This window comes from Trachypithecus francoisi, unplaced genomic scaffold, assembly GCF_009764315.1.
Source record: "Trachypithecus francoisi isolate TF-2019V2 unplaced genomic scaffold, Tfra_2.0 Lachesis_group5, whole genome shotgun sequence".
NCBI lineage: Eukaryota > Metazoa > Chordata > Mammalia > Primates > Cercopithecidae > Trachypithecus > Trachypithecus francoisi.
Genome location: NW_022681470.1, coordinates 146,933,931 through 146,961,245, shown reverse-complemented (window position 1 = coordinate 146,961,245; position 27,315 = coordinate 146,933,931). Strand labels below are relative to the sequence as shown.

Here is a 27,315-nt window from a genome sequence, read left to right as displayed (position 1 = left end):
ATCACCATGATCGATAAAAAGAATGTAACGGTAGAAGCAAATCTTGTCACTGGAAGTGATAATATTGCTTTTTGGAGAAACTAAACATATTTGCAAAACTGTCAGAGCTTGATAAAATACGTGCAATATACATAATTAAATGCATTGGTGGACTAAAATTTCATTTTCTGGAGAAACTATATAAAATATTGAGGAAGAGGCTAAACAGCACCTGCGAGGTCTGTGTGAGGACAGTTTCAGGTATCTCATGAGAAGGTGACAGAGGGGTTGCCCCTGGGTATATCAACAACTTTGTGGGGTGAAGACTCCTTAGTTCAAATGCATTTGCGTTCTGTAAGCATATTAAGAGTTAAGTGGGCCAGGCACGGTGGTTCATGCCTGCCATCCCAGCATTTTGGGGGCCTGGCAGGAGGCCATGAGTTCAAGATCAACCTGGGCAGCAGAAGGAAGCCTGTCTACAAAAAATCAACAAAAGAGTTAACTGGCCCATGGGTTCTGGTTTACAGTGAGCTGTGATGTCACTGCATTCTACCCTGGACAACAGAGCTAGACCTCGTCTCAAAACAAAACAAAAACAAAAACCAAAAAATAAAAATAAAAATAAACAAGAGAGAGATACTGAGAGACAGTTAACTGGTTTATCCCAAATTTATTTATTTAATTTTATTTTTTTTTTTAATTTTATTTTTAAATTTAATTTAATTTACTTTTTTTTTTTTTTTGAGACAGAATCTCACTCTGTCACCCAGGCTAGAGTGCAGAGGTGGGATCACAGCTCACTGCATGCTCCACCTCCCAGGTTCAAGCGATTCTCCTGCCTCAGCCTCCCGAATAGCTGGGATTGCAGGCACCTGCTGCCACCAGGCCCAGCTAATTTTTGTATTTTAGTAGAGACGGGGGTTTGGCCATTTGGCCAGGCTGGTCTCGAACTTCTGACCTCAGGTGATCCACCCGCCTCAGCTTCCCAAAGTGCCGGGATTACAGGCGTGAGCCACCACGCCTGGCCCGGATTTCTTGATCAGGCTCTCCTGGGGCGGGTCCGGACAACTGTCCAATCAAGGCACGGGGCGGGCACCAGGAAGCGGATTGCGGGTCTGGTGGAGTGTCGAATCGAAGGCCCCAGGGTGGAGGGGGCGTGTCCAAAACGCTGTCCACTCAGAGCGTTGAGAGGGCGGAGACTGAGAAACTTTCCAATCAGTGGCGCCGCTGCCTGCGCTCCGAGGCCCCGAGGGCGGGACGGTTTCGTCCTCCCTGCCACGCGTGCCCCGCCTACCCGGAGCGGCCCGGGAGTCCCTGCCCCTTTCAGCTGCGCCGGCCGTGGGGCCACGGGGAGCTCGCCTTGGAGACCCCAGGAGCAGGCGGGACATGGTGAGTGCGGGGCAGGAGCCGAGCCCGGGGAGGGTCGGAGCGACGGGAACCGGCTGGAACCAGCCTCCGCCAAAGTCTGTCGCCGGGCTTGGCTGAGGGCCGCGCGGGGCCGCGCAGGACGAGCGCCTGGGCCCCGGGGACGCCATCGCAGCGACCGGGCTGGAGGGCTGGGGGCAGTTTGAGGGGACGGAAGGGGCTGCCAGGAGCTGGGGGGTAACTTGGAGGGGGGAGCTGGGCAGGAGGGGGGCTCGCGGGCAGTTTGGGAGGACGGTAGGGGCGGTCAGGGGTCAGGGACCAGTTTGGGGGGACGGCAAGGGACGGTCAGCAGGTTGGGGATGTTACGCGCGTCCGTATGAGACCACCTGAGCAGGCTTAGCCACAAGGCTGTTGACTCACTTGGGTGCAAGTGGGCTGAGTCCGAGAAAGGAGTCAGCAAAGGATGGTGGATTGATTGATTGATTTGTCGGAGTCCCGCTGTGTCGCCAGGCTGGAGTGCAGTGGCGTGATCTCGGCTCACTGCAACCTCCGCCTCTCGGGTTCAAGCGGTTCTCCTGCCTCAGCCTCCCGAGTAGCTGAGGCTACAGGGGTGTGCCACCACGCCCGGCTCATTTTTGTGTGTTTAGTAGAGACAGGGTTTCACCATGTTGGCCAGGATGGTCTCGAGCTCTTGACCTTGTGATCCACCCGCCTCGGCCTTCCAAAGTGCTGGGATGACAGGCGTGAGCCACTGCGCCCGGCAATCATTAGTTCTTACAGGTTTGGGATAGGCGGTGGAGTTAGGCGCAGTTTTTTTTGCGGACAGTGGGTGGGTGTTACAAAGTACATTCTCAAGGGCGGGGACGATGTTTCAAAGTACATTCTCAAGGGCGGGGAGGCATATTACAAAGTACCTTCACAAGGGTGTGGAGGATGGATTGTCACAAGGGCGGGGTACATTCACAAGGGCCAGGAGGATGTGTGGTACAAAGTGCATGCACAAGGGCGGGTGATGTCACCAGGTACATTATCACAAGGACGGGGGATGTCACCAGGTACATTATCACAAGGGCGGGGGGATGTCACGATGGCTTGACCGAGGTGCGGCCAGCTCAGAGGACCTTACAGGGGACAGCTTGGGGGGACAGCAAGGGACGGTCCGGGGGTCGGAGGCAGTTTGGGGGATGACCTCGGCGGTGGGAGTGACCTGCCCTGGGGGTTTTGTTGCGGGGTATCCCTAATACCCTGAAATCTTTATTCGGGCAGCTGGTTTCAGTTAAATATAGTGTCTCCTGTTTGCCTTTTGTTTTCTCCCTAGTGACAATAGGAAAATTTTCAAGTCTGTTTTCTGCCTTCTGGTCCGTCAGAATAACACCTGTTTATTCTGGGGTACAGGCTAAGAATGGCCTAAGGAACTGTCTCAGGAATATTCTCTCTCCCACAATTGTAGAGAAAGGGTGCGCAGTTCCACATCTTATAGCATGATACAGATGGATTAAAATGTTCATAAAAATAGTCGTTTTTCGGCCGGGCGTGGTGGCTCAGGCCTGTAATCCCAGCACTTTGGGAGGCTGAGGTGGGCGGATGACGAGGTCAGGAGATGGAGACCATCCTGGCTAACACGGTGAAACCCTAAAAATACAAAAATACTAAAAATACAAAAAAATAGACAGCTGAGGTGGCGGGCGCCTATAGTCCCAGCTACTGGGGAGGTTGAGGCAGAATGGTGTGAACTCAGGGGGCAGAGCCTGCAGTGAGCTGAGATCGTGCCACTGCACTCCAGCCTAGGCAACAGAGCGAGCCTCTGTCTCAAAAAAAAAAAAAAAAGGAGTTTTTCAAATGCTAAAGCAATCAGACAAAAAATAATAGTAGTTATTCTTCCATACAAGGTGCAGAGTTTGCGACAGCGTGTGATCCTGTTCCATTTGAGCTCATCTAGACATGAGATTAATGCAAATTCTGCAAAAACCTGTAAAACTGAGGCGTGTTCCATTCTGGTTAATTTCCAGTTTGTCACCAATAGTATTGCTTCACTGATCCATCATCTGTTTGCTGACTGGGAAAAGCAGTTTCTGGCCTTGTAAAGTCATAAAGACTGCCTGGGAACTCCCTTCCCCTACTTACACGTGGAGTGAAAGCAGTGATTCTGCTGCATTCTCACTCTGCGGGATGGGGGTCCTCGTGGCATTTGAAGTGTAGCACCTGGAGCAGGGAGGTGAGCCCGGAGACCCATGACTCCAGCTAAGCCCACTGTTGAGCCTGCACCGGAGGCCGCTGAGGGTGCAGCCGGGTCTGGCCGGGCAGCCTCCCCGTGCTCAGACCTCCTGCCTCGTGGAACAGCCACAGCAGGAACTGTTCATGCTGATTGAGGCTGCTGAGCATCGGAATGACGATTATCCGGGAGATGTGCTTGTGGGCGATTTAGCCTTTCTGAGGTTGCACCTGTGGTTGTCTAGGGGCAGTTTCTACGCAGCTGGTTTAATTTATGCATTAAGGGTTTTGTTTTATTTTTGAGACTGTGTCTCCCCGGCTGGAGTGCAATGGCCTGATCTCACACATTGTAACCTCCGCCTCCCCGGTTCAAGCAATTTTTCTACCCCAGCCTCCAGAGTAGCTGGGATTACAGGCACCTGCCACCATGACTGGCTAATTTTTATATTTTTAGTAGAGACAGGGTTCCACCATGTTGACCAGGCTGGTCTCAAACTCGTGACCTTAAATGATTCGCCCTCCTCCACGTCCCAAAGTGCTGGGATTTCAGGCGTGAGCCACTGCACCCGGCCTGGATTAAGTTTTCCTATAAACACCAGTGGCTTTACTGGCCACATAAATAGGCCTTCAGCATCTCTTCAACACCTGTGTGCTTCTAGCAGCACTCATCACTGTGCTGCCCCCAGGGTAACCACTGTTCTGATTGATTTTTTTCATTCTCTCTACCTTTACCATTTATTATTTATCGTCATACAGAGTTTTAATTTTGCCTCCTTTGAAAAAATTTTTTTTTTCCCCCAGGCAGGGTCTTACTCTGTCACCCAGGCTGGAGTGCAGTGGCGTGAGCACAGCTCACCACCAATGGTGCATGCATGCCACTATTCCTGGCGAATATTTTTTTGTAGACGAGGGTCTCGCTGTTGCCCCAAGCTAGTCTTGAACTGTTTGACTCAAGCGATCTGCCCTCCTCGGCCTCCCGGAGTGCTGGGATTACAAGTATGAGTCACCGCACCCGGCCTGAAATTTCAATAAGTGACTGTTATCGTAAGTGGCTGTTACCATTAGTGCACCTTGAAAGGCTTTTCTGTGGTGTTTTTCCTTTGCACACATGCTGGTGTCTGAGACAGTGCGTGACCCAGTTAGTTCAGTCATTCCAGCATTTGTCAGGCTTGGGTATGTTGGTTTACTTTATGTACTTATTTATTTTTAGAGACAAGGTCTTATTCTGTTGCCCAAGCTGGAGCGCAGTGGTATGATCATGGCTCACTGCAGTCTTTAAGTAATCCTCTTGCCTCAGCTTTCCAAGTAGCTGAGACCACAGGTGTGTACCATCACACCCAGCCAAAGTTTTTTTTGTTTGTTTTGAGACGGAGTCTTGCTCTGTTACCCAGGCTGGAGTGCAATGGCACGATCTCAGCTCACTGCAACCTCTGCCTCCCGGGTTCAAGCAATCCTCCTACCTCAGCCTCCCGGATAGCTGTGGTTACAGGCATGTGTCACCAAGCCTGGCTAATTTTTATAGTTTTAGTAGACACAGTTTCATAATGTTGGCCAGGTTGGTCTCAAACTCTTGGCCTCAAGTAATCTACTTGCCTCAGCCTCCCAAAGTGTTGGGATTACAGGCGTGAGCCACTGCACCTGGCCTTCCTTGTAGCTTACTAATGTCTGTGTGTGGGCATCTATGCACACTTGCTGTACCTGGACATTGTAAGAACACTAACTTCTGAATGGGTTCTGCGTTTGTCATTCACAGTGAAATGTGCATTATGCTGATGATTGAACTTGCAGTTGATGTGGACATTCCTTATTCTCCCATAGATAGCATCTCTCCTTGCCCAGGTGTTAAACTGTCACTCGTTTCCAGCATTGTAACAATGCTTGCGCTGTCATATATTCCTGCACCATAAACACAGCTTCCCATCTTTTTCTGTCGGTCGATTTGTCCATCCTGCCGATACCATCTTCCTAATTACTTTTTTTTTTTTGAGACGGAGTCTCACTCTGTTGCCTGGGCTGGAGTGCAATGGCGCGATCTTGGCTCACTGCAACCTCTGTCTCCTGGGTTCAAGCGATTCTTCTGCCTCAGCCTCCCGAGTAGCTGAGATTACAAGCACGTGCCACCACACCCAGTTAATTTTTAAATTTTTGGTAGAGATGGAGTTTCATCATGTTGACCAGGCTGGTCTGGAACTCTTGACTTCAGGTGATCCGCCCCCTCAGCCTCCCAAAGTATTCGCATTATAGACATGAGCCACCGCCCCGGCCCTCTCCCACTTAGGATTGTGATTTTAAGTGCCTCGATGTGTTTTAGAATTGCCCCTCTACCTTGCTCTGCAGGAAACCTGGTGGTTCTTAAGACATTTGCCTTTCATTTCAGTTCTTAGAAGTAGTTTTTCATAAATGCAAAAACAAGGAAAAACAAAAAAAAAAGAGGCTGGTTTTGGATTTAATGGAATTTTATTCAAACCCCAGATCAGTCTGAGAGATCTGTTGATGTGGCATTGTTCCTTCCTGAGTCCGTGTGCCATCTCTCATTTCACTGTCCTTTGATGTCATTCAGTAGTGTTTTATAATTGTTCCATGATGATTATTTTATATCCTTCATTAGATATAAAATCCCTCTCTTGTCCAGGCTGGAGTGCAGTGATGCAGTCATGGCTCACTGCAGCCTCAAAATCCTGTGCTCAAGCGATCCTCAACCTCTGCCTCCTGAGTAGGTGGGACTGCAGATTCATGCCACCACACCCAGCTAATTTGGCCAGGCACGGTGGCTCACGCCTGTAACCCCAGCATTTTGGGAGGCTGAGGCGGGTGAATCATGAGGTCAGGAGTTCCAGACCAGCCTGGCCAAGATGGTGAAACCCCATCTCTACTAAAAATACAAAAATTAGCCAGGCGTGGTGACGCATGCCTGTAGTCTCAGCTACTTGGGAGGCTGAGGCAGGAGAATCGCTTGAACCTGGGAGGCAGAGGTGGCAGTGAGCCAAGATCATGCCACTGCAGTCCAGCCTGGGCGACAAGAGCAAAATTCCGTCTTTTTTTTTTGAGACGGAGTCTCACTCGGTCACTGGGGCCTCCCAAAGTGCTGGGATTACAGGCTTGAGCCACCGCGCCCGGCCAAAACTCCGTCTTAAAAAAACAAACAAAAACCATTGTAGAGCTGGAGTCTTGCTATGTTGCCCAGGCTGGTCTCAAACTCCTAGGCTCAAGTGATCCTCCCGCCTCAGCCTCCTGAAGTGCTGGGATGAAAGGCATGAGCCATCGTGCCCAGCCCTGAGTGTGAAATTTAAAAGGTTAACAATGCCCACACAGTGTATCTTATTAAGGACAAGCAGGCCCCGAAAGCGCTTTGGAGCATTGAAGACAGAGCAAGAAAGGTATGCCAGTGAGGCTCAGATCAAATATTTTAGCAATGTTGATTATTCTGTTGTCACCATGGAGTTGATTGCGCAGCTTTGCCGGTCTACCCATATGCAACAAGAAGCCCCTTTGCCGAAACCGCCCCCTCCCTGGCTGGCCAGTAAACAGTCCAAAGCCACACAGTCGTCTGCTGCATGGCTACCAGGGAGTGTCGTCCTGCCTGTGAAGCTTCCAGACAGTCGCTGTCTGCTGTGTGTGGTTAGAGTGGTTTGAACATCCGTGTTGGGTGTGCACAAGACTGTCCTCAGGGGAAGGGCCAGAGGGCCCAGGTTTGCCTCGGTGCTTTAAGTATCATTTCCATTTCAGGAAGGAGGTTCTGCGGACCCGTGAATCTCACCACCGGAGGCATCAGGGCAGCTCGGGGCAGAGAGGCACAGGGCCTGTGGGAGCCTCCACATGGGAGGACAGTGTCCTGCTCCAGATCCCCATGGCCAGTTCACCGCCACCGGGACTGGTGTGAGATTCGCTGAGGCTGGAGTGGAGGCTTCGAAAGCCCCTCCAGAGAAGGCGTCCAGGCGGGGGAGGCGGAGGGCGCCATCCAGGCGGGGGGCGCAGTGGAATCCCATCATCACTGCATTTTGCACACAATCTAGACCTTGTTGTCCCACAAGTAGGCTGATTTGTGATTGCACAGATGGGTCAGAGTAAAACCTGTAAGTGAGGAACACGTTCTCTCCAAAACCCAGATAGACCTAAAAAGTGTTAGGCTTGCTCTGGTCCTGGGTGTTGACAAATGAGGTATGGTTCTTCCCTAGGCTGCTGCTTCAGATAACGACCAGAAATATGAACAAACTGGTGGGGACTTGAGTCTAATGGGATGCAGCAGCTCGCCCCACCTGGAAAGTTCTGCAGCAGGCCCACGAGCTTGTCCCCGTGCCTGGCTCTCCTGAGAGCTCAAATTAAATCTCTAAAATCTAAAACTGTCTCATCCCCAAGGCCAGCTACCCTCTTCCACTTCATAATGTCATAGGAATTATTTTTCACCTATCCTACACTTCAAAGAGCTGCGGCATTTTCATTATTTCACAGAGATATGCAATCTTTTCATTGGTTCGTTTGACGGTCCTTCTGCTAATACTGTATTGGTAAGACTGACAGCTCTAAAATCCTTGCCCTGTGTTAGGTAAGCCTTCACCCTGTTCTTCAGAAAGTTTTGGCTATTTTTAGACTTTTTTTCTCAGGTTTGGAAAGTAGTTTTGTTAAGTCCTAAAAAGTCTCATTAAGAGAGGATCTCACTCTGCTGCCCAGGCTGGAGTACAGTGGTGTGATCACAGCTCACTGCAACCTCCTGGGCTCATGTGGTCCTGCTGCGTCAGCCTCCCTAGTAGGTAGGACTGCAGGCACATGCCATCATGCCTGGCTGATTTTAAAAATAATAATAAAAAAAACTGTAGACTGTCTCATGTTGCCCAGGGTGGTCTCAAATTCCTGGCCTCAAGCAGTCTTCCTGCCTCGGCCTCCCAAAATGTGGGGATTGTGGGCATGAACCACCGTCCAGGGCCCTGAGTGAGGTTTCTTTCTCCATTGGAATCTTTCACTAGCCTTAAGTACTTATTTAACTTTAGATTTTCCCATAGTATATATCAGCTTTTAAAAATTAATTTTCCAGCCAGGCGCGGTGGCTCAAGCCTGTAATCCCAGCACTTTGGGAGGCCGAGATGGGCGGATCACGAGGTCAGGAGATCGAGACCATCCTGGCTAACACGGTGAAACCCCGTCTCTACTAAAAAATACAAAAAACTAGCCGGGCGAGGTGGCGGGCGCCTGTAGTCCCAGCTACTCGGGAGGCTGAGACAGGAGAATGGCGTGAACCCGGGAGGCAGAGCTTGCAGTGAGCTGAGATCCGGCCACTGCACTCCAGCCTGGGCAACAGAGCGAGACTCCGTCTCAAAAAAAAAAAAAAAAAATTAATTTTCCAACTATTATTAAGTAGAAACAGAATGCAATTTCTTGGAATCTTGGTCAAAATCTTTTTCTAGGATTATCTCTTTGTTCTGTTGGGGTTTTATGTGCATAATTCTTAGAAATTTGCGTAAAGACAAGTTTATGATTTATAATTCTTGTATATTTTCTGGTGGTGCTGGAACTAGTATAACGTTGACTAGAGGTGAGGTCACAGGCATCTTCATTTTGTGTATCACGTTTTTGGGAAGACAGTGAACTTCACATTCTTTACATGTTTTTTAAAAACCAGCTTTACTGACATATGTACAGTCATTTAACGTGTACATTTCTTTTTTTTTCGTTTTGAGAGGGAGTCTTGCTCTGCTGCCCAGGCTGGAGTGCAGTGGCGTGATCTCAGCTCACTGCTCACTGCAAACTCCGCCTCCCCAGTAGCTGGGACTACAGGCGCCCGCCACCACTCCCAGCTAATTTTTTGTATTTTTAGTAGAAACGGGGTTTCACCATGTTAGCCAGGATGGTCTCGATCTCCTAATCTCGTAATCCGCCCGCCTCAGCCTCCCAAAGTACTGGGATTACAGGCGTGAACCACCGCACCTGGCCTATAATTTCTTTTTTTTTTTTTTTGAGACAGAGTCTTGCTCGTCGCCCAGGCTGGAGTGCAGTGGCACAATCTCAGCTCACTGCAAGCTCTGCCTCCTGGGTTCACGCCATTCTCCTGCCTCAGCCTCCCCAGTAGCTGGGACTACAGGTGCCCACCACCACGCCCGGCTAATTTTTTGTATTTTTAGTAGAGACGGGGTTTCACCACGTTAGCCAGGATGGTCTCTATCTCCTGACCTTGTGATCCGCCCGTCTCGGTCTCCCAAAGTGCTGGGATTACAGGCATGAGCCACCGCACCCGGCTTAATTTCATTTTTTATAGCAATTTAGGCTCACAACAAAATTGAGCAGAAAGAACATAGAGTGCTTATGTATCTCCTGCCCCATCCTATGCACAGCCTCCCCCACTGTGCACACCCCACACCAGCGTGCTGCGTTTGTTACAACTGATGAGCCTCACTGGCATATCATTTCCACCCGAGTCCGTAGCTTACACTGGGGTCTGCTTTTGGTGTTGTACGTTGTATGAATGTCTACAAACATGCCAGGACATGTATCCACCACTGCCGTGTCATTCAGAGTAGTTCCACTGTCCTAAAAGGCCTCTGTGCTCTGCCTATTCATTCTTCACTCCTGTGCTAACTCTGACAACCACTGATCTTTCTACTGTCTCCATAGTTTTGCATTTTCCAAAATGTCACGTAGGTAGGAATCACACTGTAGATGCCTTTTCAGTCCGGCTTCTTTCACATAATGCTGTGCATTTTAAGATTCTCTGTCTCTTTTCATGACTTGATAGCTCATCTCTTTTAATGCTGAATAACATTCCACTATCTGGATGTACCATTTATTAATCCCCTCATCTTCTGGAGGATGTCTTGGTTATTCCATGTTTTGACAATTATGAATAAAGCTGCTGTAAATGTCTGTGTACAGGCTTCTGTGTAGTCATAAGCTCTCAGCTCCTTTGAGTAAATGTCAAGGACTGCAATTGCTAGAACAGATGGTTAAAGTACGTTTACTTTTAAGAAAACACCAGGCTGGGTGCGGTGGCTCACGCCTGTAATCCCAGCACTTTGGGAGGCCGAGGCGGGCAGATCACCTGAGGTTGGTAGTTCGAGACCAACCTGACCAACATGGAGAAACCCCGTCTCTACTAAAAAACAAAAAAAACAAAATTAGCCAGGTGTGGTGGCGCATGCCTGTAATCCCAGGTACTCCGGAGGCCGAGGCAGGAGAATCGCTTAAACCGGCGGAGGTTGTGTTGAGCCGAGATCATGCCATTGCACTCCAGCCTGGGTAATAAGAGTGAAATTCCATCTCAAAAGAGAACAACAAAAAAAGAAAACACCAAACACTTTTCCAAAATGGCTGTACAAATTTGCATTCCCACCAGCAATTAATTAGAATTCCTGTTGCTCCACATCCTGGCCGGCATTTGGTGGTGTCAGTGTTCTGGATTTTGACATTCTGATAGGTGTGTCGTAGTATCTTGGTTTATTTTTTATTTTATTTTTTTTTTGAGATGAAGTCTCACTCTGTCGCCCAGGCTGGAGTGCAGTAGCACGATCGCGGCTCACTGCAAGCTCTGCCTCCCGGGTTCACACCATTCTCCTGCCTCAGCCTCCCGAGCAGCTGGGACTACAGGCGCCCGCCACCACACCTGGCTGATTTTTTGTATTTTTAGTAGAGACGGGGTTTCACCACGTTAGCCAGGATGGTCTCTATCTCCTGACCTTGTGATCCGCCCGTCTCGGTCTCCCAAAGTGCTGGGATTACAGGCATGAGCCACCGCACCCGGCTTAATTTCATTTTTTATAGCAATTTAGGCTCACAACAAAATTGAGCAGAAAGAACATAGAGTGCTTATGTATCTCCTGCCCCATCCTATGCACAGCCTCCCCCACTGTGCACACCCCACACCAGCGTGCTGCGTTTGTTACAACTGATGAGCCTCACTGGCATATCATTTCCACCCGAGTCCGTAGCTTACACTGGGGTCTGCTTTTGGTGTTGTACGTTGTATGAATGTCTACAAACATGCCAGGACATGTATCCACCACTGCCGTGTCATTCAGAGTAGTTCCACTGTCCTAAAAGGCCTCTGTGCTCTGCCTATTCATTCTTCACTCCTGTGCTAACTCTGACAACCACTGATCTTTCTACTGTCTCCATAGTTTTGCATTTTCCAAAATGTCACGTAGGTAGGAATCACACTGTAGATGCCTTTTCAGTCCGGCTTCTTTCACATAATGCTGTGCATTTTAAGATTCTCTGTCTCTTTTCATGACTTGATAGCTCATCTCTTTTTAATGCTGAATAACATTCCACTATCTGGATGTACCATTTATTAATCCCCTCATCTTCTGGAGGATGTCTTGGTTATTTCCATGTTTTGACAATTATGAATAAAGCTGCTGTAAATGTCTGTGTACAGGCTTCTGTGTAGTCATAAGCTCTCAGCTCCTTTGAGTAATGTCAAGGACTGCAATTGCTAGAACAGATGGTTAAAGTACGTTTACTTTTAAGAAAACACCAGGCTGGGTGCGGTGGCTCACGCCTGTAATCCCAGCACTTTGGGAGGCCGAGGCGGGCAGATCACCTGAGGTTGGTAGTTCGAGACCAACCTGACCAACATGGAGAAACCCCGTCTCTACTAAAAAACAAAAAAAACAAAATTAGCCAGGTGTGGTGGCGCATGCCTGTAATCCCAGGTACTCCGGAGGCCGAGGCAGGAGAATCGCTTAAACCGGCGGAGGTTGTGTTGAGCCGAGATCATGCCATTGCACTCCAGCCTGGGTAATAAGAGTGAAATTCCATCTCAAAAGAGAACAACAAAAAAAGAAAACACCAAACACTTTTCCAAAATGGCTGTACAAATTTGCATTCCCACCAGCAATTAATTAGAATTCCTGTTTCTCCACATCCTGGCCGGCATTTGGTGGTGTCAGTGTTCTGGATTTTGACATTCTGATAGGTGTGTCGTAGTATCTTGGTTTATTTTTTATTTTATTTTTTTTTTGAGATGAAGTCTCACTCTGTCGCCCAGGCTGGAGTGCAGTAGCACGATCGCGGCTCACTGCAAGCTCTGCCTCCCGGGTTCACACCATTCTCCTGCCTCAGCCTCCCGAGCAGCTGGGACTACAGGCGCCCGCCACCACACCTGGCTGATTTTTTGTATTTTTAGTAGAGACGGGGTTTCACCATGTTAGCCAGGATGGTCTCGATCTCCTGACCTCATGATCTGCCCGCCGCGGCCTCCCAAAGTGCTGGGATTACAGGTGTGAGCCACTGCGCCCAGCCGGTATCTTGTTTTAATTTGCATTTCTGTGATGACATGGTGTGGAGCATTTTTTTATATACATATCTGCCATCTATATAGCGTCACAGATGAGTTGTCTTAAGGTCTTTAGCCTCCACACCTGGCTAATTTTTTCTTAATTTTAGAAATGGGGTCTCCCTATGTTGCCCAGGGAGGTCTGAAACTCCTGAGCTCAAGCAGTCCTCCCACCTTAGCCTCCCAATGTGCTGGAATTACAGGCATGTGCCACCACATCTGGCCCATTTGTACATTCTTTACTCTATAACTCTCCTGATGACTATGGCTCTCCAGAAAGCCTTGAAGATGAACAGTGTGAGTCCTCCAACTTTAAGCTTCCCCTTCAATACTGTGTTGGTAATTTGGGTCTTTTACCTCTCCATATCAACTTTAGAAGCAGTTTGTCAATATCCATCAAATAACTTGCTGGGATTTTGATTGGGATTGTGTTGAATCTGTAGATCAAGTTGGGAAGAACCGAAGTCTTGACAATATTGAGTCTTCTATCCACGGACAGGGAATAACTATTTACTTAGTTATTTGATTTCTTCTGCCAGAGTTTTATAATTTTCCTAAGATAGATCTTGTATACATTTTGTTAGATTTATACCTAAATATTTTATTTTAGGGCAATGCTGCTGTAATTCCACTGTTGTCTAAGAGCATATGATGTATGATATTCTTTTAAAAGTGTTAAGGTGTTTTATGCCCCAAAATACAGTCTAGGTTGAGGAATGTTCTGTGTGAGCTTGACAAGAACGTGCTTTCTGCTATTGTTGAAGTTGTCTACAGACATTCATTATTGGGGGTGCTGTTGAATTCAACTCTGTCCTTACTAATGTTCCGCCTGGTTCATCTATTTCTAATAGATGTTTAAGTCTTCAGCTATGATGGTGGATTCATCTATTTTTTCCTCACAGTTCTAGCAGTTTCTACCTCCTCTGCCTGAAATTAATATATGTGCTCCAGCTTCCTTTTGAATAGTGTTAGCATGATGTATCTTTCTCCATCCCCTTACTTTTAATCTATCTTTAAAGTGGGTTTCTTATAAATCAGGGGTCCCCAGCCCCCAGGCCATGGACCAGTACTGGGCCGCACAGGAGGAGGTGAGTGGCGGGCCAGCAAACAAAACTGAGTTCCATCTCCCGTCGGATCAGCAGCCGCATTAGACTCACATAGGAGCCTGAACCACGCTGTGAACTGCGCATGAGAGCCATCTGGGTTGCGTGCTGCGCATGAGAGCCATCTGGGTTGCGTGCTCCTTATGAGAATCTAGTGCCTGACGATCTGTCACTGTCACCCGTCACTCCCAGATGAGACTTTCCAGTCACAGGAAAACAAGCTCAGGACTCCCACGGAGTCTGCATTGGGGTGGGTATGTAATAATCAAGTGCACAATAAATGCCATGTGCTTGAGCCATCCTGAAAGCATCCAGCCCCCACCCGTCCGTCTGTGGAAAACTGCCTTCCACAGAACCAGGCCGGTGCCAGCGAGGCTGGGGCCGCTATTACAGACAACATAGAGTCGGGTCTAGTTTTTTGGTCCATGCTGACAATCTGTTTGTAATTGTAGTCCATCAACTTTTAAAGGGATTGCTGACATAGTTCAATTAATAGCTGACATATTTGTTACTGTTTTCTATTTGTTGCCCCTGCTCGTTATTCCTTGTTTTGTCTCCCACTCTTTTTCTGCCTTTTTCGGTTTTAATTGCATGTTTTTTTTGTTTTTTGTTTTGTTTTGTTTTGTTTTTGAGACGGAGTCTGGCTCTGTCGCCCAGGCTGGAGTGCAGTGGCCGGATCTCAGCTCACTGCAAGCTCCGCCTCCCGGGTTCACGCCATTCTCCTGCCTCAGCCTCCCGAGTAGCTGGGACTACAGGCGCCCACCACCTCGCCCGGCTAGTTTTTTTTTTTTTTTTTTTTTTTTTAGTAGAGACGGGGTTTCACCGTGTTAGCCAGGATGGTCTCGATCTCCTGACCTTGTGATCCACCCGTCTCGGCCTCCCAAAGTGCTGGGATTACAGGCTTGAGCCACCGCGCCCGGCCAACTCTCCTTGCTTGCATGGTTTCTGAGGAGAAATTTGATGTCATTCTTGTCTGTTGCTCTGTAGGTAGTGTTTTTTCCTCTGGCTTCTTTGGAGATATTTTATCTTTCTTTCTTTCTTTTTTTTTTTTGAGATGGAGTCTCTCTCTGTCGCCCAGGCTGGAGTGCAGTGGCACGATCTCGGCTCACTGCAAGCTCCGCCTCCCGGGTTCACACCATTCTCCTGCCTCAGCCTCTCAAGAAGCTGGGACTACAGGAGCCACCACTTCGTCCGGCTAATTTTTTGTATTTTTAGTAGAGACGGGGGTTTCACCGTGTTAGCCAGGATGGTCTTGATCTCCCAACCTGTGATCCACCCGCCTCGGCCTCCCAAAGTGCTGGGATTCCAGGCATGAGCCACTGCGCCCGGCCTATATTTTATCTTTCAAACAGTGTGAATATCCTATTCCTGGCTAAGGGTTGTAGGGGTTTTTCTGTTTGTTTCATTTATTTTACTTGGTGTTCTCTGAGGTTCCTGGATCTGTGGTCTAGTATCTGACCTGAATTTATGCTGTTATTTTTACTTCAGATATTTCTTGTGTTCTTCTCCTAGTATTCCACTATGCATGTGTTAACACCTTTTGTAATTGTTACACATTTCTTGGATAGTCTGTTTCATCATTGTTCACTCTTTTTTCTTTTCAATAGTTTTTTTTTTTTGAGATGGAGTTTCACTCTTGTTGTCCAGGCTGGAGTGCAATGGCACGATCTCGGCTCACCACAACCCTCGCCTCCTGAGTTCAAGCGATTCTCCTGCCTCAGCCTCCCGAGTAGCTGGGATGACAGGCATGCGCCACCACGCCTGGCTAATTTTGCCTTTTTAGTAGAGACAGGGTTTCTTCACGTTGGTCAGGCTGGTCTCGAACTCCTGACCTCAGGCGATCTGCCTGCCTTGGCCTCCCAAAGTGCTGGGATTCCAGACATGAACCACTGTGCCCGGCCTAGAAGATTTTATTACATGTCTTCAGGCTCAGAGTCTTTCCTCAGCCACACCCAGTCTGCTCAAGAGTCCGTTAAAGTCATTCTCCGTTTCTGTTACAGTGCTTTTCATCTCTCCCATTGCCTTTTCATTCTTAGGATTTCCACTTCTTGGCCTATATTGCCTGTTTTTGCATGTTGTCTACTTTTTCCATTAGCGCCCTTCACCTGTTGATGATACTTGTTTTAAATTCCCAGGCGGATACTTCCAACATCCCTGCCGTATCTGGGGAGCTCTGCTTTGTCCCTTCAAGCTGTGTCTTTCGCCTTTTGTGTTCCTTGTCATTTGTCTCTGGACAGCTAGACACAATGCACTGGGTGAACGGCACTGAAGTAAACAGAGCTTGAGTAGCGCCCTGGTGAGGTGCGGGCAGAGGGCACGGATCCCCTGATCCTTTGATGAGGTCTCAGTCTTTTAGTGAGCCTGTGCCCCGCGACACTGACCTTCACAAGCGCTTCTCAGTTCTTCTCCTCTCCCTTAGGCGGGACAGGATGAATAGAGGAAGCTGATGTGGGATACTTCTCTTTCCACAGGTCACTCAGACTCTGATGAAACCCTCACAGGTAAGGCTCTGGTAACATAGTTTCTCTTAAGGGAAAGGCCTGGTGAGAAACAACAGGAATATCTGGCCTATTTCAAAATCATTATTTTTCTCCTCTAGAAGACTGCCCCCACCCCCACCCCGAGATTCCTCAGACTTGTGCACGCTGTGCCCCCAGGAATTCAGCAGTTACAGCTCAGGGTTTCCCAGCTAAGTAGTGGCTCCCACAGAGGCTTCTGTTCATGGTTGCGTGTTCTGGTGAGTTGTGACTCCCTGTCTCCACCTCTCTGTTCAGTTTGAGGGGGCAGAGCTTGCCCTGTGACATCAGTTCTCTGAAGGATGGAAGAAGAGCTGTTGAGGTTTCGTTTGTTCAGCTTTTTAATTGTTACAGTGGAGTAATAACTTCCAAGCTCCTTACATGCTAGACCAAAAACTAAGTCATTTAACTTTTTTTTTTTTTTTTCTGAGACCGAGTCTCGCTCTGCCGCTCAGGCTGGAGTGCAGTGGCGCAATCTCAGCCCACTGCAAGCTCTGCCTCCTAGGTTCACACCATTCTCCTGCCTCAGCCTCCCGAGTAGAGGTGCTCGCCACCTCGCCCGGCTAATTTTTTCTTGTATTTTTAGTAGAGATGGGGTTTCACCATGTTAGCCAGGATGGTCTCGATCTCCTGACCTCATGATCCACTCGCCCTGGCCTCCCAAAGTGCTGGGATTACAGGCATGAGTCGCTGCATCCAGCCATTTAACTTTTAAAAGGAACTGCCAAACTGTTTTCTTAATTGGTGGTACCATTTTACATTCCCACCAGCAATGTGTGAAGATTCCTGTTTCTCCATATCCTTGCCAAAACTTATTTTCCTTTTTAATTTTTTATTTTACCCATCCTAATGGGAGAGAAGTGGTATTTCCTTTTGTTTTGATTTGCATTTCCTTGATGACTAGTTACAATGTTTATTTTTCTTGGAGAAATGTCTGTTCACATCCTTTCCCCACTTGTTGTTGTTGTTGTTGAGACTGAGTCTTGCTCTGTCTCCCAGGCTGGAGTGTAGTGGTGTGATCTCAGCTCACTGCAACCTCCACCTCCTGGGTTCAAGTGATTCTCCCTCCTCAGCCTCCTGAGTAGCTGGGATTACAGGCACCTGCCCCCACACCCAGGTAATTTTTGTATTTTTAGTACAGATGGGGTTTCACCATATTGGCCAGGCTGGTCTCAAACTGCTGACCTTATGATCCACCCACCTCAGCCTCCTAAAGTGCTGGGATTACAGGTTTGAGCCACCATGCCCAGCCTCTTTCTTCATATATTCTAGATCCAAGTCCTTTATGAGATGTATGTTAAACCAACTTTGCACTTCTTAGATAAATTCCAGCTAGTTGGCTGGGCGCGGTGGCTCATGCCTGTAATCCCAGTACTTTGGGAGGCCAAGGCGGGTGGATCACCTGAGGTCAGTAGTTCAAGACCAGACTGGCCAAATGACAAAACCTCATCTCTACTAAAAATATAAAAATTAGCTGGGCATGGTGGCAAGCACCTGTAATCCCAGCTACTCGGGAGGCTTGAGGCAGGGAGAATCGCTTGAACCCAGGAGGTAGAGGTTGCAGTGAGCCAACATCGTACCACTGCACTCCAGCCTGGGCAACAGAGTGAGACTCTATCTCAAAAAAAAAAAATCCAGCTAGTCATGATGTAGAATTCTTTTCTGTATTACTGAATTTGCTTTGCTAGTATTTTATTGAGGATTTTGGAATCCATAACCAAATAAATATTGGTCTGTAGTTTTATTGTGATGTTTTTATCTGGTTTTGATACCAGGATAATACTCATAAAATGCGTTGGGAATTGCTCCTTTCTTTTGCAACTTTTGTAAAATGTCTTATAAACATTTGGCATTAAATTTCCCTTAAATTTTTGGTAGAATTCAGGGGAGAGGCCCTGAATCGGGCTCAGGCTTTGCATCTTCAGTAGATTTTGATAAATAATTTAGTCTCTTCGTTTCTTTTTTTTTTTTTTGAGACGGAGTCTCGCTGTGTCGCCCAGGCTGGAGTGCAGTGGCGCGATCTCGGCTCACTGCAAGCTCCGCCTCCCGGGTTCCCGCCATTCTCCCGCCTCAGCCTCCGAGTAGCTGGGACTACAGGCGCCCGCCACCGCGCCCGGCTAGTTTTTTGTATTTTTAGTAGAGACGGGGTTTCACCGTGTTAGCCAGGAGGGTCTCGATCTCCTGACCTCGTGATCCGCCCGCCTCGGCCTCCCAAAGTGCTGGGATTACAGGCTTGAGCCACCGCGCCCGGCCTAGTCTCTTCGTTTCTAATAGGTCTATTTGGATTGTCTGTGTCTTTAGTTTCGGTAGTTAAGGTGGTTCTAAGAATGTGTTTATGTTAACTAATGTATTGATGTGTAATTGTTCATACTATTTTTTTTGTTGTTGTTGTTGAGACGGAGTCTTGCTCTGTCGCCCAGGCTGGAGTGCAGTGGCCGGATCTCAGCTCACTGCAAGCTCCGCCTCCCGGTTTACGCCACTCTCCTGCCTCAGCCTCCCGAGTAGCTGGGACTACAGGCGCCCGCCACCTCGCCCGGCTAGTTTTTTGTATTTTTAGTAGAGACGGGGTTTCACTGTGTTCGCCAGGATGGTCTCGATCTCCTGACCTCGTGATCCGCCCGTCTCGGCCTCCCAAAGTGCTGGGATTACAGGCTTGAGCCACCGCGCCCGGCCGTTCATACTATTTTTATCATCCTTTTTATTCGTTTAAGGTTGGTAGTAATTGTTCACTCATTTCTGGTTCTAATAAGTGAGTCTCTTTTTTCTTGTCAATCTAAGCTAAATCAGTTTTGCTTGATCTTTTCAAACAACTAGCTTTGGTTTCACTATTTTTCTCTATTGTTTCACTGTTCTCTATTTCATTGATTTGGCTGTGATATTTATTATTTCCTTCCTCCTAGTTGCTTAGGGTTAGTTTTATTTTGCTATTGTCTTGAGGTGGACAAGGTTAGGTTGTTGATTTGCAGTCTTTAGGATAGATATTTATAGCTATTAACTTCCTTTATATAAGTTTTGGTATGTCTTTATTTTCCATCCGTCTCAAAGTATTTCCCCTTTGATTTCTCCTTGATCCATTAGTTATGGAAGAGTGTGTAAATATCCACATATTAGTGAATTTGCCCAATTTTCTGTATAAGTTTCCAATTTCATTTGTCATTCCATGGTGGTCAGAGAACATACTTATTTCTTTTTTTTTTTTTTTGTATTTTTAGTAGAGACAGGGTTTCACCGTGTTAGCCAGGATGGTCTTGATCTCCTGACCTCGTGATCCGCCCGTCTCGGCCTCCCAAAGTGCTGGGATTACAGGCTTGAGCCACCGCGCCCGGCCGAACATACTTATTTCTCGGGTTGTTTTGTTATTTTTTTGAAAACTGACTCTTGCTCTGTCAGTGCTGTGATCAGAGCTCACTGCAACTTCTGTCTCCTGGGTTCAAGCAATTCTCATGTCTCAGCCTCCCAAGTAGCTGGGACTACATGTGTGTGCCACCATACCCAGTTAATTTTTGCATTTTTAGTCGAGACAGGGTCTCACTATGTTGCCCAGGCTGGTCTCGAACACCTGAGCTCCAGCAATCCATCTGCCTTGGTCTCCCAAAATGCTGGGATTACAGGTGTGAGTCACCAAGCCCAGCCAATACCTTGTATTTCTATTGTTTAAAATTTGTTGGCCAGGTGGGGTGGCTCACGCCTGTACTCCTAGCACTTTGGGAGGCTGAGGCAGGTGGATCACAAGGTCAGGAGATTGAGACCATCCTGGCTAACACGGTAAAACCCTGTCTCTACTGAAAATACAAAAAATTAGCCAGGCATGGTGGCGGGTGTCTGTAGTCCCAGCTACTCGGGAGGCTGAGGCAGGAGAATGATGTGAATCCGGGAGGCGGAGCTTGCAGTGAGCCGAGATCTGGCCACTGCACTCCAGCCTGGGCGACAGAGCAAGACTCCATCCCCCCAAAAAAAAAAAAAATTGTTGAGGTTTCTTCTATGGCCTAGCAAAGCGTCTCTTTTACAGCACATTCTTCCTGCACTTGAAAAGAATGCATGTTTTGCTATTGTTGGGTTGAGTGTTCTGCAGGTATCTGTTATGTCTAAATGACTTACAGTGTTCAATTATTTTATTTCCCTGTATTCCACCTAGATGTTCTATCATTAAAAAGTGGGGTAATAGATGATGCTGTGTTCAACTAAAAAAAAAAAAAAGAGTGGGGTATTTATGTTCCACCAACTGTTATGTTTAACTATCCTTTTTTTTTTTTTTTTTTGGAGACACAGTCTCACTCTCTTGCCAGGCTGGAGTGCAGTGGTGCGGTCTTGGCTCACTGAAACCTACGCTTCCCAGGTTCAAGTGATTCTCCTGTCTCAGCTTCCTGAGTAGCTGAGACTACAGGTGTGCATCACCACGCCCAGCTAATTTTTGTATTTTTAGTAGAGATGGGGTTTTACCACATTGGCCAGGATGGTCTGGATGTCTTGACGTCGTGATCTGCCGGCCTTGTCCTCCCAGAGTGCTGGGATTACAGATGTGAGCCACCGTGCCCAGCCTATTTTTGCCATTTTTTTGCATCATGTATTTTGGTGCTCTGTTTTAGGTGCACATATAATTATAACTTTACAGGGTGGGTTGAACCTTTTGTCATTATACAACTTCCTTATTTACTAACACTTTTTATTTTAATGTTATGTCTGATATTAATATAGCTATTTGCACAGTATCTTTTGCTATCTTTTTTAGACGGAGTCTTTGCTCTGACACCCAGGCTGGAGTGCACTGGCGCAATCTGGGCTCACTGCAACCTCCACCTCCTGGGTTCAAGAGATTCTCCTGCCTCAGCCTCCCGAGTAGCTGGGATTACAGGCATAAGCCACCACACCTAGCTAGTTTTTGTATTTTTAGTAGAGACAGAGTTTCACTATGTTGGCTAGACTGGTTTCAAACTCCTGACCTCCAGTGATCTGCCCACCTTGGCCTCCCAAACTGCTGGGATTATAGGCGTGAGCCACCGCACCCAGCCCCATCCTTTTCTTTCAATCTGTTTGTATCTTTGGATCAAAAGTGTGTTTTTTTTTTGTTTTTTTTTTTTTTTTTTTGAGACGGAGTCTCGCTCTGCCGCCCAGGCTGGAGTGCAGTGGCACAATCTTGGCTCACTACAAGCTCCACCTCCCAGGTTCACACCATTCTCCTGCCTCAGCCTCCCGAGTAGCTGGGACTACAGGCGCCCACCACCACGCCTGGCTAATTTTTTTGTATTTTTAGTAGAGACGGGGTTTCACCGTGTTAGCCAGGATGGTCTCGATCTCCTGACCTCGTGATCCGCCCGCCTTGACCTCCCAAAGTGCTGGGATTACAGGCGTGAGCCACCGTGCCCGGCTAGTGTGTATCTTATACAGTGTATATAGTTGGACTATGTTTGTTATCCATTCTGACAACCTCTGCCATTTAATTGGGTTCTATAATTCATTCCCATTTAGTGTTATTACTGAGTTAGACATTCTTATGTTTGCCATCTTACTTTTTGTTTTCTGTGGGTTTTATGCCTTTCTTGTTGCTATACTCCTTTACTACTTTGTTTTTTTGTTTGTTTTGTTTTGTTTTTTGGAGATGGAGTTTTACTCTGTCTCCCAGGCTGGAATGCAATGGTGCGATCTCAGCTCACTGCAACCTCCACCTCCTGGGTTCACGTGATTCTCCTGCCTCAGCCTCCTGAGTAGCTGAGATTACAGGTGCCCACCACCACACCCAGCTAATTTTGTATTTTTAGCAGAGACGGGGGTTTCTCCATGTTGGTCAGGCCAGTCTCAAACTCCGTACCTCAGGTGATCCACTCACCTCAGCCTCCCAAAGTGCTGGGATTACAGGAGTAAGTCACCATGCCCGACCACTACTTTCATTTTCATTAAGTGTTTTCTAATGAAATCTTTCAGTTGTTTAACTTTTTACTATTTGTTGGTTTCTTTAGGGGTCACTGTATTATACACGTGGGGCTTATCAGATGAGCTGCAGGTTTATATTAATTGCTTGATTCCAGTGAGATACAGAAATGCTGCACCTGTGTAGCTCTCTTCCTTCCTGCCCCCCAACTTTTATGGCATTATTAATACATACTACATCCATGAATATTATACACCAAAACAGTGCATTTTATTTTTTTTTATTTTTATTTTTTTTTTTTTGAGACGGAGTCTTGCTCTGTCGCCCGGGCTGGAGTGCAGTGGCCGGATCTCAGCTCACTGCAAGCTCCGCCTCCCGGGTTACGCCATTCTCCTGCCTCAGCCTCCCGAGTAGCTGGGACTACAGGCGCCCGCCACCTCGCCCGGCTAGTTTTTTGTATTTTTAGTAGAGACGGGGTTTCACAGTGTTAGCCAGGATGGTCTTGATCTCCTGACCTCGTGATCCGCCCGTCTCGGCTCCCAAAGTGCTGGGATTACAGGCTTGAGCCACCGCGCCCGGCCAACAGTGCATTTTAATTAGCACGTTAATCGATAGTCATGTCCCTTGCCGCCTTTGCTCCCTCTCACTCACCTCCTTTGTGCTGTTATTGGCAAATAGGTAAGTATTCTTATGTGTTATACAGTAACAGTCCTTTACAAACATTTATACAGTTGCTTTTAAAATAATTTAAGAAAATAAAGGGGAAAAAACTGATAGTGTGGCCCAGGGCTCCATGCAGACAAAAACAGGAATCCTTACCTTACATTGTTAGAAGCTCTCTGGCTGGCCTCAGGCCCGTCTATACAAAGATCCCCTTACCGGGCAGTGGATTCCAAGGACTTACAGTTTTCTCCAGTAGCCGATCGAAGGCTGATCCGAAAGACCTATGAAATGTGCATCGTTTGGACAACTGAGGCCTGCTGCGTAATGCAGCGTTTCCAATGGAAGAGTTACTTCATTTGCATAGCATCATCTCTCCAGACCCTGCTGGTAGAGGAAGATAAGAACAGTCAAAGGTAGAGATAAGTTCAGACTGATAGTGGTGCTATTAAGTTTATTAGGAAGTGATTGTGAGTAAGTAAAAGATCTAACATTCACGTCACAGAGGAGGTGTTGGGACACCACAGAATCTCGTTTGAATTTATGAATTGAGTCCAGTTCCCAGTACTTTCAGTGTCACCCATCCTCCTGCACACCTATGTGGTTTTTCTTAGGACTCGGTGGTCTTTGAGGATGTGGCTGTGGACTTCACCCTGGAGGAGTGGGCTTTGCTGGATTCTGCTCAGAGGAACCTCTACAGAGAGGTGATGCTGGAGACCTTCCGGAACCTGGCCTCAGTAGGTAAGGATGACATCATTCCTTCACTTGGTTTTTAATGAACTCATTTCTTTCTCATCAATTCTATTCCAAGATTTGAAATGTGGGAAAGGACTAAGGTACACATGTTCACAGCCACCAGGGACCTAGAATCTAATCATTATTCTCTAACAGTGAAAACGTGTGTGAAACAGATGTTATTTCTGTCTTGGTTTAAAGGACTTGAAGTTCCTTTGGTGTAATTAGTATGGGTATAGATTTCATTGGTCATTTAGGATCACAGAGTGTGGTTCCTTGTTTGATACCTGTGACTTACTGTGTTTGTGAAATACCTAACATTTTGACCCCTGATGTCTGTTACTGATGAAGTCCTCAAAATGCTAAACTTCTCAGTGTCTTCCTTTGCTTAATACATATCTCATTCCTTATGAGATTTGTTCACTTTTTTGTTTCAGATAATAAGACTCAATTTAAAGCCAATGGGTCAGTTTCTCAGCAGGATATGTACGGGGAAGAAAAATCTAAGGAACAGACAATACCAAACTTCACAAGAAACAATTCCTGTGCCTACACTTTAGAAAAAACTTGTGAAGGCTATGGCACTGAAGATCACCACAAAAATCTGAGGTGAGATGCACTCACAAGAGAAATAAGTCGTCCAGAAGAAAATCTTTGTATGCAATTAAATATATATATAAGTATTGCTCCAAATATAAGCATTCCTCCAAATTTTTTTTTTTTTTTTTTTTTTTTTGAGATGGAGTCTTGCTGTGTCTCCCAGACTGGAGTGCAGTGGCACAATCTCGGCTCACTGCAAGCACCACCTCCCAGGTTCACGCCATTCTCCTGCCTCAGCCTCCAGAGTAGCTGGGACTACAGGCGCCCGCCACCACGCCCAGCTAATTTTTTGTATTTTTAGTAGAGACGGAGTTTCACTGTGTTAGCCAGGATGGTCTCGATTTCCTGACCTCGTGATCCACCCGCCTCAGCCTCCCAAAGTGCTGGGATTACAGGTGTGAGCCACCGCGCCCAGCCTGCATTGCTCCAAATTTTAACCAAAAAAAAGTGTGTATTTGATTTAGACATTGAGAATTTTTAACTCAATTGCTAGAAATAATGACGGGGGCCGGGCGCGGTGGCTCACGCCTGTAATCCCAGCACTTTGGGAGGCCAAGGCAGGCAGATCATGAGGTGAGGAGATCAAGACCATCCTGGCTAACACGGTGAAACCCCGTCTCTACTAAAAATACTAAAAAAAATTAGCTGGGCGTGGTGGCAGGCGCCTGTAGTCCCAGCTGCTCGGGAGGCTGAGGCAGGAGAATGGCCTGAACCCGGGAGGCAGAGCTTACAGTGAGCTGAGATTGTGCCACTGCACTCCAGCCTAGGCAACAGAGCAAGACTCCGTCTCAAAAAAAAAAAGACATGGCCGGGCGCGGTGGCTCAAGCCTGTAATCCCAGCACTTTGGGAGGCCGAGACAGGCGGATCACAAGGTCAGGAGATCGAGACCATCCTGGCTAGCATGGTGAAACCCCGTCTCTACTAAAAATACAAAAAACTAGCCGGGCGAGGTGGCGGGCGCCTGTAGTCCCAGCTACTTGGGAGGCTGAGGCAGGAGAATGGCGTGAACCAGGAGGCGGAGCTTGCAGTGAGCCGAGATTGCGCCACTGCACTCCAGTCTGGGCGACAGAGCGAGACTCCGCCTCAAAAAAAAAAAAAAAAAAAAAAAAAGACATTACAGGAAAACCCCATATATCATAAATACTGCATTAATAAATATGTCTCTTCAAACAATTCAGAATAGAAAAACTTCATGTACACTGAAATGTAGTTAGAAATGTATTTCTAATACTTGTTAATACATCTCAACAAATCATTGCCAAACATACCATAAATAAAAATGTTTCCCATTTTTAACAGAAATCATATGGTGGACAGATTCTGTAACAATAATGAAGGTAATCAATATGGAGAAGCCATCCATCAAATGCCAAATCTTACCCTGTTCAAGGAAATTTCTGCTGGAGAAAAACCGTATGAATGCACCAAGTGTGGGACAGTCTTCACGCATCTTTCTTCTCTTAAAAGGCACGTCAAGTCTCAGTGTGGACGAAAAGCGCCTCCGTGTGAGGAATGTAAGCAGGTCTGCATTTGTCCCTCACACCTACATAGTCATGGAAGAACCAACACTGAGGAGAAGCCCTATAAGTGTCAAGCGTGTGGGCAAACTTTCCAACATCCCCGTTCCCTCTCTCACCACGTGAAGACTCACACAGCAGAGAAAACCTATAAGTGCGAGCAGTGTCAGATGGCATATAATGGTTTTGCAAGTTTCACTAGACATGTGAGAACTCACACAAAAGACAGGCCATATAAATGTCAGGAATGTGGGCGAGCCTTCATTTATCCCTCGACATTTCAAAGACACATGACAACACACACTGGAGAGAAGCCCTATAAATGTCAATACTGTGGGAAAGGCTTCAGTTACCCCCAGGCTTTTCAAAGACATGAGAAGATGCACACGGGAGAGAAGCCCTATGAGTGCAAGCAGTGTGGGAAAACATTCCGTTGGTCTGAAACCTTGCGAGTACACACGAGGATTCACACTGGGGAGAAACTCTATAAATGTGAAAACTGTGGGAAGGCTTTTACCTCTTCCAGATCATTCCAAGGTCATTTGAGGACGCACACGGGAGAGAAACCTTATGAGTGTAAACAATGTGGAAAAGCCTTCACTTGGTCCTCAACATTTAGAGAACATGTGAGAATTCACACACAAGAGCATCTCTATAAATGTGAACACTGTGGGAAGGCTTTTACCTCTTCCAGATCATTCCAAGGTCATTCGAGGACGCACACTGGAGAGAAGCCTTATGAGTGTAAACAATGTGGGAAAACCTTCACTTGGTCCTCAACATTTAGAGAACATGTGAGAATTCACACACAAGAGCAGCTCTACAAATGTGAACACTGTGGGAAGGCCTTTACTTCTTCCAGAGCATTCCAGGGTCATTTGAGGATGCACACTGGAGAGAAGCCTTATGAGTGTAAACAATGTGGGAAAACCTTCACTTGGTCCTCAACCTTACATAATCACGTGAGGATGCACACTGGAGAGAAACCTCACAAATGTAAACAATGTGGGATGTCCTTCAAGTGGCCCTCCTCCTTCCGAAACCATCTGAGGATGCATGCAGGACAGAAATCCCACGAATGTCAGTCATGAAGGCTCAAAAGCCTTCAGTTGTCAAGTCATTCTTTCTAAAACCAGTGAGAGTACACACTGAAGAGAAATTCTATAACTAAGTAACATGGGGTAACCTCACATTAATTCATGTATAATTCGCCACAAACTTCACACCAGGAGAGAAATCTTACAAGTATGATATTGTCTTTGTCAATACCTCATTTGTAAAACAGAACCATTAGAGAAAATAATTCTCTAAGTCCTCTTTCAGCTATAATACCTATATTTTAATAGTTAAGTGTTTTATCTCTTAGAATCCAGCTCTGTCACCCAGGCTGGAGTGCAGGGGCATGATCTCAGCTCACTGTAACCTCTGCCTCCTGGGTTCATGCCATTCTCCTGCCTCAGCCTCCCGAGTAGCTGGGACTACAGGCGCCCGCCACCTCGC

The 27,315-nt window shown here is 47.1% G+C and overlaps 1 protein-coding gene across 3 annotated transcripts; it reads left to right on the top strand.

Annotated features, from left to right (window-relative positions):
- The first annotated feature begins 1,068 nt into the window (after positions 1-1,068).
- ZNF57 (zinc finger protein 57) lies at positions 1,069-27,315 on the top strand. Of its 3 annotated transcripts, XM_033196090.1 has the most exons (5): positions 1,069-1,368; positions 16,392-16,421; positions 23,577-23,703; positions 24,135-24,306; positions 25,598-27,315. In XM_033196090.1, the coding sequence occupies exons 1-5, from the start codon at positions 1,366-1,368 to the stop codon at positions 26,904-26,906; spliced, it is 1,641 nt and encodes a 546-aa protein (XP_033051981.1). In that variant the 5' UTR covers positions 1,069-1,365; the 3' UTR covers positions 26,907-27,315. The 3 variants fall into 3 exon arrangements, with proteins under 3 accessions (XP_033051981.1, XP_033051982.1, XP_033051983.1); XM_033196091.1 differs by lacking the exon at positions 16,392-16,421 and having other exon boundaries at positions 1,070-1,368; XM_033196092.1 differs by lacking the exons at positions 1,069-1,368; positions 16,392-16,421 and adding an exon at positions 22,890-23,362.

Excerpts from the sequence above, each read along its gene's own strand:
- ZNF57 (XM_033196090.1), top strand. Across the intron at positions 16,422-23,576 it reads CTCTGATGAAACCCTCACAG|GACTCGGTGGTCTTTGAGGA; the intron begins GTAAGGCTCTGG and ends GGTTTTTCTTAG. Across the intron at positions 23,704-24,134 it reads CCGGAACCTGGCCTCAGTAG|ATAATAAGACTCAATTTAAA; the intron begins GTAAGGATGACA and ends TTTTTGTTTCAG.